The following is an 11837-nucleotide window of genomic DNA, read 5'->3' on the forward strand; positions in this document are numbered from 1 at the left end:
GATAGATTCTCCATCGGCACAGGTCCCCAGTACCCCATGCATGTCTCCTTGATAGATTCTCCATCAGCATAGGTCCCCAGTACCCCAAGCATGTCTCCATCAGAAGGATAAGTGGGGTTGTGTTTTGAAACTTATTTCTTGCGGTCCAGGTCTCCTGATGTCGGGTGTCAGGCTCGGGGTCCAAGCTACTTTTCATTCTTGTGTCTCATCTATAGCATGACATGATGCCCGAATGGCATTAACAGTTATTTTACCAGGAGACAAATGTTGTCACATTCCCAATCTGCTCAGTATAACGACAATATTGCCAGACCAAATGTGAATCATTTATTTATATTATAAGCACAGCAGGATGTCCATTATAAATAAAACACTTTTTACAAAATATGTACTTCAACACCATTAGTAAGGATAATTACTCATAACCAAAGAAACCATAAAAGTACACTTTCACAAATATAGATCACCCAAACGTGTGTACTTCAACATCAATTCCTGGAGAAAAAAATATACACCTAGAAAAATGTTAAACACCATCACTTCTATATTTTTCATATTTCCCGAAATATCAAAACATGCCATCAATACCTAAAGAAAAGTATTTATAAGTACATTGAATGTCCCTCCCTGTGGTTGCAAGTAGCAGAGTAAGCATTTGAAAGGAGAATCAAAGAAACTTTCTGTTCTGTAGGATATGATTGCTTTTTACATATAGAAATAAGTAACTGATGTGTATTTCCATGGAAACATAATAAAGGCTTGTCATAAATACCTGCTGAATTGTGGATTTCACAAATTCTCAGATGCACCTCCAATAACTATTTTATCTAATTTCTCAGAACATTTCCAATGACAACAACAATTCCTTGGTCACCCGTATCTGATATTGGAAGAGAAATTTGAGCACAGCTTTTTCATATTGCGCAGCTAAAGAAATATATCGAGAAATTTCTGAGAACATGGTTTTCTTTCATTTAGCATTTAGATCTACTGTTGCTCATCTTCATTATCTTACTTCCATAATATGCACACACTTTCCATAAACTAATCATACACTGAACATACTGATTATGCTTCAAAACAGGCTTCTCAGAACACGATGTCTCCCTCGACACTAAACAGTTTGGCCTGGATTACTAATTTCAGATTTCTTCTGCACAAGCACTCATAATTTCATGCCTCACATAGGGTGTTTTGATAATGAACATAACACATTCTAAAAAACTAAAATAAATTAACAAAATTGTTAAAAATATACAATTTGGTTTTTTTTATGTGCGACAAGAAAGGATGTTTACTTTGTTGAAAACCAAAATGCATACAGATACAGTTCACCTGGAAATGAAATAAGTTAATTATGACCCACTCAAGTAAGTAATAATAAATACAAATTTCACAAACTTTCGAACATATTGTGCACAGGGCTACATATTGTGAATTTAGAGCACAGATTCCTTAACATCACATGCAAAATCTATGAGATGGAATGTAGACAACAAAACGTTCAAAACAACAGTAACAGAATGATGACAAACATGCTTGTAATTCATTTACGTTTCGTGGTAGTTCTTGCAGAGAGTATATGATATAGGCCACAAAAAAACAACAACTCTGTTCTACAGGCTTTTAATGTCAACAGTGGAATCTTTCTGAAGACAAGGTGTAGAGAACTTTTACTCCTGTCAATACTTTGAACAAGTTTCTTAGTTCTTGTTGCCAGAAAGGATGCCAAAAGTAATCCCAACAATGATTTTGCATAAAAAACTAAACAGTTCCGAACATATATTTTGTGACTCCCTCCACTGATTACACACAACACTGACATAGATCCCCATCAGAAATGCCTTTTAGGCTCTCCGGAAGATTTAAAAAGTATTACTTCCACCTCACTCTTCAAAAGGTCACTTGTCCGAGTTACACGGAAGTGGCCATGTGTGAGTATATCCTGTCTCCTTAAAAGAAAATCACACCTCCCATGATTGACAGTGTTAACTAATTCCTTTCTTCAAAGGAAAATGTATTCGATCAAATAGTTATTCATGACTCGGACTAAAAGAAAAAAAAGATGAAAACGAAACAATCACACATCCATGATATAATCACACCTTAGGTCTAGAGCTTTAAGCCAGGAAAATAACGATACAATATGTAACCTACATTGTTACTGGACAATAAGGTACAGTTAACCTTATTAACAGTAATGATAACAGTATGTATTGCCACCAACACCCCAGCCAAGACACGAACACCAAATATAGACAAAAATAGACTTCACAACCCTGTGGGGATTCAGGTTTAGGATATTTATCTCACCTTACATTAATGTACCAGCTTCTACTTGGTTTAGGAGTTTGAGTTGGGTTTAACGCCGCTTTTAACAATATTCCAGTTATATCACGGCGTGTCAGCTTTATGTTTGAGGAAAGCGCGAAGTGATGCAGGTCTCAGATGTTTACCCTTTCGGTGAACCCACGAGCCAAGTATGGTGCTGACAAACCTAGAAACATAATAGGGGCGAACCCGAGATTCGAACCCACAATCACAGGTTTCTGGTGTGCCCAAGGCACATGCCACAGTGAATCGTGGTACCTTAAATGACTGGGCCACCCGGGCCCCCCGCTTGGTTTAGGAGCAGGCAATTATTTTCCATTAGCCTGCTCATGTATCCTGCTGAGAAAAACACTTTTGTAACTTGCTTATCTCGCGTAAGTGTCATCGAGCTGACAGATCGTTATCCCAATGCATTGGATAAAGGGAAGTAACTTGGTTTGTTTGCCTTGTCTGCTAGCTGTCACAACTTTAGACATATTCCAGGTCTATATGAATGAATGTTGGTGAGATATATTTGTTGTAATAAAACTATCAAGGCATAGTGCTCATAAAAGATGTTATCAGAAGCAATGATTGCTCCCTCTCATCTAACGTGGCGGCAAGTACAGAAGTAAATACTCGTCACTCCAAACACTGTATCCCATTGTTTCTTTCTTGGAGAATGGGAGATAGAACTCACAAACAATCTTGAAAACAATTGTCATTGGGACAAACAAAATGCCACACTATCATCTTGTGGATATGTTATACACCCTGCACTTTCTCAACAGAAGCAAAAGATCAGATTTAATGAGACTGGAGATAATACAGGAGGTTTGGGTTGCATGGATTTCAAGAATGAGAAACCTCAAAGGCTCTTACAACACACACTCTACAAGACAGGGTAAATGCCTGATCAGGTCAATTATACTGTTAGTATCAAACACGGTGCTTGTAACACAACAATTATCAACTACAAGAGCCACGGTCACAACCAGTGCCAGTACTAGATAAAAGGATCAATGTATCGTGCTGACAATTGCTGAGGTACTAAATGAAATTGCTATGAATAAAGTATGTGTACTTCAAAATACCTCCCAAAATGAAAACCCACTGTTTTATCTTCCAATAGTCAGGATACTGTATTATCATACCAGTCAAGTCATTCACCTTTGTGTAGTCAGGGAACAATGATCAATGGCAGGGCTAGAGACAATATATTTCACTTCCTGGTATATTTAAGGGAATTGAGGCAAAGTAATGAATTTGTTTGGTATATCTGAAGCCTCAACACTGACTGCCTGATTAGGAGTAAAATGGCTTAACGCCGCCATGAACAGTATTCCAGTTGCATCATGACGTGTCAGCTTGATATGGGATGAAAGCACACAGAATAACTATGTGCAATCAGGATTCTAAAGATGACCTTTTGACAATACAAAACTTCAAAACGACTTTGCTGTAAAGGCACATCAAACAAAACAATTTGATTTCTGGGACAATTTGATTAACAAATAAAAAAATCATTAAATAACCATAAGCAACACCATCAAAGCTTTAACAAATGTCAAGGTTAAACTGTGTGCCAATTGCAGAAAAGCACCTCTCACATGTGAACTCAATTGTATATATATATATAACACAGACTCATTCTTACTCACACACACATTCATATAGTTACAAAAATATCATATGTAGCCCAATGTTTTCAGAATTCGTCATGTACGTTGGCGGCGAAGTCGACGACCTTGCTTGAGATGAAGATGTCTTTGTGTTTCAACATTTCATCCTTGGACACCATTTTGTCTTTGTCCTCGTCCATGAGGGAGATGAGATTCCTTGATTCCATGAGCGCTTGCACAGGATTCCGTGGGTCCAGATACGCCTGCAAGTAAATCAGTGAATAGTAAGGGACAAGTAATTTCTTACAGGGGTGGGAGGGTCAGAGGTTTTTGATGACTTATGTACTGAAAACAACTGCCCTCCCCAAATGCTTGTCATATGTTTGGAAGACCCTCCCCATGTCCTTGTACTATTTGTCATGATCCAACCCTGAAAAAAACCATCTGCAAAAGCAGTGTATATTTTCTTAGAAAATGTCCATTTGTTCCTGACCCTCCCCAAATATTCCTAGTATTAGTTTTGACCCTCCCAAAGAGACCCTCCCTTGATTCCCTCCGACCCACCCACCCATTTAATAAATGACCGGTCCCTGACTGAGTAGGCTTTTAAGCCACTAAAGCAACATCACACATGGACACCAAGAATCGGCTAGAAACAAATGTAGCTTAATTTCAAATATACAAATGAAAGTCCAATGAGCTCATGTCATGGTCAGTATCTGTGAACATCATCTCAGTTTCGATTGAAGCAGAAACTTCACGTCTTCCCACCAATGATGACCCCAGAATTTGGTCCACAGGTTTGAATCTGATTTTCAATATGGCTCCCATTGCAAATAGATGCAAGGTATTTACCGCAGAAATCATGGAGATATGATACACTGAATATTTGAAGATGATCGTACTTATATGGGTAATCAAACCCGGGTCCTCAGCTTAACAATTCATTGCTGTCTTCTACTCCACCGGCCAGATGTCCTCATAAACACCCCCTATCCTAGATAATATCCCAGTTAAAAACCCTTTACCCTAGTCTTGGTTAAACATAGTTGTTTTTTTCATTAGCAACACATTCAGCAATATTCCAGCTACATGAGTGAGTGAGTGAGTGAGTATGGTTTTACGCCGCTTTTAGCAATATTCCAGCAACATCACGGCGGGGGACACCAGCTACATGACAGCAGCCAGTAAATACTGAGCAAGTCACCATGTCTGTCTAGATGATCAATGAAGTCAGCTTGTATGACCAGTATAGGTTGCTGATGACCATTTGTAATCCCCAAGGGTGTAAACATGAGTTGATCACAGCACCAGAGTGAGGAGAACAGTGCTTATATGCAGAATGTGCTTGCACACAAAAGGCTGGCAAATTCACAAGTTGCAAAGACTTATTCTGTGAGACAAATGACAATAGATATTCAGTGGACTCTCACTCTCAGTGAGTGAGTTGGTTGTAACATCGCTTTTAACAGTATTCAAGTCAAATCATGGCATGTCAGCTTAATGTGGGAGGAAGGCCCGAAGTGATGCAGGACATTTACAACTTCGGTGAACCCACGAGCATGTGTCTGGTGCAGAATTACCTTGAAACATCATTGGGGCAAACCAGGCTTCAAATCCATGATCACTGGTTTCTGCTGTGATTAAGGGATGCAACTCAGTGCCTAAGACGACTGAACTGTTATTAGTACTGAATGTGAAAACAATTGTGATCCCAAATGACACTTAACTTATGAGAAAAATACTACACTGACCTTGAGTTCCATTGCTGTGACATGGCCATTCTTGTCCTGGTCGATGGCGTCACTAAACTCAGCCTTGCGCTCCTCCTGCCAGTGTATATCCATCTCGCGGAAGTCATCTCCTTCCACTTCACCAGGGGGCAGCGCGATGAACTCCGACAGGGACAACCAGCCATCTTCGTTGGAGTCTGCAACACACCATGTAACAGAGGTCAGATGTGCACACAATGTTTTTAATCATATGACTTTGTAGTTAGTTGATATGTTAGTGATGAAATACTATATTTATCTAAACATAGAAAGTTGATATTTTATGAAAGTGTAGAAACACATGTGTGCCTTTAAAACATTAGAGGCTGCTTCCAAGAGGGTGTTCAACACAACTTACCCATACTGTTCATGATGCTGGAGACCATAGTGCTGATGGTTTTGTCACTCTGTTCAGGGTGGCGGAACCCAAGGAACTCAGTCTTATTCAACTGGTTGTCTGCAGGGTCAAGGTCGGCATCCGTCCAGCGGAACTTGTAGCGAACCAGCTCCTCCTTGGCTGAAATATCATCACATTAAACTCATCTCCACTACAATCAATGACAGGGCACATGAACCAGATGAACATCAAAATCTGAACATTATAGGGCCCATATTACTCAAACGATGTCTTCAATCTAAGCAGAGCCCTTGTCTTTTGTTTGTTAACCTTGATCTGCTATTACAATGAAAGCCTCCCATCAAAACACATCATGATTAAAGTCATCCTCCAAGGCAAGAGAGTTAACTTGGCTATAGAAGTCAGATCCAGATGCCTCTCTCCCAACTGACTTCGAATTCTCTGTGACAGAACAGATCACATGACCTCACGGGTTCAGATAAAGTATCTTATTACCATCTGAGTCAAGTTCGATCTCATCATAGTCCTGGACATGTTTCTTGGCCCGGACGTCATCGTATCCCTTGGCCAGAAGGAAATGTGTGTAGTATTCCTTCCAGTGTACCAACCCTGCAAGAACACCCATATCACGTAAATAAATCACAATATGGGATGATGATAATAATTATAATTACAAAAGCAAGAACAACAACAACATTAGGCCATTTATTTTGTTCTATATTTCCACAGGAGCATTCTCAAAGAGGTCAGAGGATCAGTGTGCACTCAATTTCATTCTCATCTCCCTGGGGAGTATACAACCCAAACTACCTGTGAGGCATGATTAACACCAAATCCAATGATTGAGTGAGTGAGTATGGTTTTATGCCGATTTTAGCAATATTGCAGTTTCACACATTATACCCATGTCAGGAATCAAACACTGGTCTTCAGTGTGACGAGCGAATGCTTGAGGCTCCCCGACCTCCTACCCCATGACTGACAAAAAATGTAACGACAGCATTATTTCACATGAATGACTTGTGCATTACATGATTTACAACGAATATCACATGATTGTCAACATATATCAACATACGACATGACTACACACTTTTTCACATGGTTTCCACATGACTCCAGTTTACCACAGCCACTTTTGAAGGAATGTGGTGAACATAGAGATTACTACATGAGTGTCAGATACCATTTATCTTATGAGATGTTTCAAAACGTATCTAACCAGTGAAAGCGAGTTAGATACGCTTTGTAAGAACGAGTTGTAAGATAAATGGTATTTGACAGGCACGAGTGCAGTAATCTGTATCTTACACACTCTAAAATCGCACCTTTTTTGCATCGAATCGATGCATTTTGTCTTTTCTCATGATCGCAGCAGTGCATTAATACATAACACTACGACCATGAGTGACGTCATCCGACGTACTATTTACTAAGCATAAATAATGTGACCCTCAAAAAGGTTTCCGATACATTAATGTGTCATGTAAGTACACAGGACGGACATGTTTACGATTTCTGTTGAATTTAGCACATCATTGTAATGTATATATGTGAAAATTCCATAATTCCTGCAACGATACTCTTCCCACGAATATTCTCAAACACGCGATCGAGCAAATGTATCAAACAATTAGACGAAAGTACCTCTAAAAATGCTACACAGTGTAAAATCTGAATTTTGCTTTGTTTACTGTTTTCAGAGCAGTCTTTGTTTCCACACCTAATTTGCATTGGTGACAAAACCCTTTTGTCATTTGATTCATAAATGTATGAGGAATTAAGGGATGCATGTATCGCAGCTGAGTTTGAAACATACATGATCTAACAGGCTTCTCATAACCAGCATTTTGTAAACACAATCCAATATGGCGGAATATACACTTCAGCATTCGTGTATGCGTATTTTCGAAAACATTCTAAACGATTCCAGGCTTATTGGCGACGTTTCAGAATTATCATTAGTGATTTGATGAAAAACAGATACCCGTGATCACTAATCATGCTAATATGCTATTTTAGAAATTTAATTCTTCGAGTAAATATCCGATATCTATATTTCTAAACACAAAGTAAATAACGCCATGAATTGTGATTTAGCGAGATTTATGATGCACCTAATTCACTTTCAGAAATTTTGCTTTGCCTAAAATGACAGAAAAGGATGTCACAGAAGAGGGAATTCAAAACTTTGAAGTGTATTAGTTTGAGTGATGTACTTTGGATTTTATTCGATTTCGAAGCGAAGGTTGAAGAGGAGGGACATATGTCGCTGTATTTACACTCTAAAAAAACATACCTTTGACAAAAAAACAGACAATGTAACTGATAATAATAAACTCTCAGACGAGGATGAGTATATGTGATTATTATTATTAATTACACGGTCCTGTGGTTCAACACATATGTTGGTGAACATTCGACTGAAGCACGAGTAACTTATGAACCATGGAATAGCCAATCACGGGCCTGGAAATCGATCTCACACATATGTTTGATACCAGTTATCTCAAATGGGTTTCTCACCCACAGGTGTGTAAGAAAAGTTATTCTTATCAATGAAGATGATTTCCTTGCATTTCAAAAAAGATATTCGTTAACATGTGATGGGATGCGAGTTCCCCCTGGAATGTAACACCATACACCATCCCAGCGGCCTGCATCCCCCTGCAAATCGTCTCTGTCTTGTTCCTCTTATCACACTCACCGTTGCCATCTGGGTCCAGATGCTTGAAGATCTCCTCATTTTCCTGCAAAGCTTCATCAAAATGTTCGTCCATCTTCTGCATAATCCATGCCTCCATCTCGGCCTCACTCAAGTGGCCATCTTTATCAGAATCCACTCTGTAAATAAAGCACAACAATATACTTGACACGAGAGACATACTAAATAACACTTGTGAGATGGCAATGTTGACTCTGTAAATACCACCATTGTGCCATAACGTTTTTCTTTCAGACGTATAATGGATGTACATATATTTGCAGGTCTTACGTTCCCATCAACAGGGAATATATACTACTCAAAAGAAATTAAGGAACCCCTGATTCTTTCACATTACTACAGTTAATATATTCTTAAATTTATTTTGAGCAGTATATGTGTTTGGACCAATCAAGGGCTTTTATTTGCCTGCCAGGTGCTTTTGGTTTAGAATCCTTCATTAATCCCTCAAATGACAATCAAAGCTTGCATATAATTATTAGAGATGTTTAACGCCGCACTCAGCAATTATCCAGCTGAATGATGGTGGTCTGTAAATAATCGAGTCTGGACCGGAAAATCCAGTGTGATTGACGCCATAAGCAAGTATGATACGATGACATGCATGAACCAAGTCAGCAAGCCCTTCCTGATACTCGCTTCTCACAACAAGCATAGTCGCCTTTTATGGCAAGCATTGGTTGTTGAAGACCTATTCTAACCCGGATCTTCATGGGGAAGATGTAGCATGGAGTGATAGCGGCAAGTGGTATCCATGTGCTTTTGGCCATGTTGCAACACAAGCATTGCGCAATATGTGTCACAACATAAACAATGTTTCAGGACAACTAAGTTTACTATCAGCAAAAACAATGTGATTTTTGCAAATTTAGTTTATTTCAGCCTGTATGGGTTTTTTTCTTGTTGGTTAACAGACCCAACAAAAAAACCCATTCTTTTATCTATGAATTATTCTCAGTTTGATAGGCATTTCTTAGAAGTTAATGGATGACAAAGTAGATACAATTTATGGAATGATAACTTTTTATTTTACTTTTTTTTAAATAATGAAAGACAGGCACCCTTGTCATAACCGTTATGTCAAAAGCTAAAATGTTTGGGGTCCCAATATTTGAATACTTTAGGAGAAAATATTAAGGATGCCTAGTTCCAACACTGATAACAAGTTCATTGCACTGTATTTGTACAATGATTAGTTGTGATATTGCTGGAATATTGCTAAAAGCGGCTTAAATCAAACTCACTCACAAACTTTTGAATTTGTTTTACTTACTTTAAAATTGGGTAACTCACCTCATTTAACCTCTAATATCAAATACACATTCATGTATATTTGTATTCTTTTTCAAAGATATTCTAAGCAATATCATATTGTTGTTGCAATATATGAATATACTTGTCAGAACAAACCAGCTTCTAGTTAACATGATCCTTCTCAGCTTAATCTCTCTCGGCTTGTTTCTCTCCATCTAATCCCTACTCCTGGACTATTCAGCTCCATCAGTAGACAATTTGCGTTTGTTGTGTAGTGTAGTAATTGTGGCATGTAGTTGTTTTGGGAGACAACCTTATGAGTTGTTATTTTGCTCAATACTGGGTATGTTAGGATTAAGCTCATATTTTCTTATTATCAGAGGTATTTAAAATTGTAAGGACTCCTTGGCTTTCAATTTTATGCTTAATTTGGAACACTGACTTTAACAATATTTACATAAATATGGACAATGCATATATATCCAAAATATCATTTCCGTGATGTGTTACTTCATCTCCTATAACGTTCAAGTGAAGGAGAGTCCTGATATTAGTACAAGCACAAAGATGGTGCCTGGAAGAGAAAGCTTCGCCATTATGGGTAATACTCTGAACAGAGGAAATGTCATACTTCTACCAGCAATGCGGTGGAAGTTTACTCGGAAGGGCCGCATGGAGAATCCAGATTATTAGTGGTCCCCAGAATCATATGCTGGTTGTAAAGATGAATAAAAGCATCCGTAGTAAGACTCGTTGGCTTGGTAGATGGCATGTCAACTTACCCTGACTGTGTATATCATTGCTCATTTTAAGCAATCATTGGGTTGTCTGGACCAGCTGGAATATTGTGGAGTGTGGTGTTAAACCAGAAACACACTTACAAGGAATAATCATGGCATAACTTAATATGACATGTCAGCTCTGTTGAGCACCTTCCGATTGAAACAAGATGCTAGATGAATCAATTATTTTTACAATTACTACAACAATAACACTCAAAATAAAGCATCCTACAGAAAGACCTACTCTAATGGCAACCAACTTTTTTTTATAGAGGTAAGGTTTGTTACCTGAAGAAGATATCCAACAGTTTCGCTGTGGAGTCTTCTCCATCCTTTTCAAACTGCTCGTGATTGCCCAGAAATAGTTCTTTATGATACTCCTTATTGATATGTCCATCGTGTTCCATCTTTAACGCATCGATATGATCTACTGGTTTCAATTTATCCAAGGAAAGATTCTCATCTTTCCTTATGTCTTTCAAAGGTTCAAACTTTAAAACGTTATTCTTATTCTGGTCGTTTTCCAGCGGTCTCAGATTGTCTGAATCAATTGCATCATCAATTGCCTTTGTATCGTCTGCCACATTTTTAACTTTTGGTGGGTTTAGTGGAATCCCATTTCCAAATGTTATACACCATAAACATAAACAAATACCACAAATCCATGCATCGGTATCCATGTTTGCTGGAGAACGCCAAAATATTTCAATCAATTGAACAGTGGTGTCTTTCGCTAACGTTGTCAGTGACCTAAATGATCATTGTGGTTGACACATCAATAATAGACCATTACATGTGCAGCCATATATCATAATACACGTTGACACCATAAAACAGGAAATGAGCTGTGTTTGATTTTGAAACTGGAAAATTGGCACTGAAACCAGTTGCGAATAATGCATTTCTATTACCCTCTGTAGAATAATAAACCATTCCAGTGGTCTTTTTCGACTATTCTATTACACACTTTAGGTGTGGTAGGTTATTGCTAACCCTGTTTCTCAAACCGGTTTC

The 11837-nt window shown here is 38.3% G+C and overlaps 1 protein-coding gene across 1 annotated transcript; it reads right to left on the reverse strand.

Annotated features, from left to right (window-relative positions):
• Positions 1 to 314: 314 nt before the first annotated feature.
• Positions 315 to 11687, reverse strand: LOC124152355 (45 kDa calcium-binding protein-like). The gene is made up of 6 exons (XM_046525276.2): positions 11112 to 11687; positions 8770 to 8906; positions 6558 to 6671; positions 6063 to 6221; positions 5687 to 5862; positions 315 to 4195 (listed from the first exon to the last, which is right to left on the reverse strand). Exons 1-6 carry the CDS (start codon positions 11501 to 11503, stop codon positions 4019 to 4021), a joined length of 1155 nt encoding a protein of 384 aa, XP_046381232.2. The 5' UTR covers positions 11504 to 11687; the 3' UTR covers positions 315 to 4018.
• Positions 11688 to 11837: the final 150 nt, after the last annotated feature.

The sequence above is a fragment of the Haliotis rufescens genome, unplaced genomic scaffold (assembly GCF_023055435.1).
Source record: "Haliotis rufescens isolate VD_foot unplaced genomic scaffold, xgHalRufe1.0.p SCAF_13, whole genome shotgun sequence".
Classification (NCBI taxonomy): Eukaryota; Metazoa; Mollusca; class Gastropoda; order Lepetellida; family Haliotidae; genus Haliotis; species Haliotis rufescens.

Coding starts and splice junctions, on each gene's coding strand:
- LOC124152355 (XM_046525276.2), bottom strand. CDS start 11,503: ATGGATACCGATGCATGGATTTGTGGTATTTGTTTATGTTTATGGTGT. Junction 6,672..8,769: donor TCTGGACCCAGATGGCAACG/GTGAGTGTGATA, acceptor GTGTTCTTGCAG/GGTTGGTACACTGGAAGGAA. Junction 6,222..6,557: donor GATCGAACTTGACTCAGATG/GTAATAAGATAC, acceptor ATGATATTTCAG/CCAAGGAGGAGCTGGTTCGC.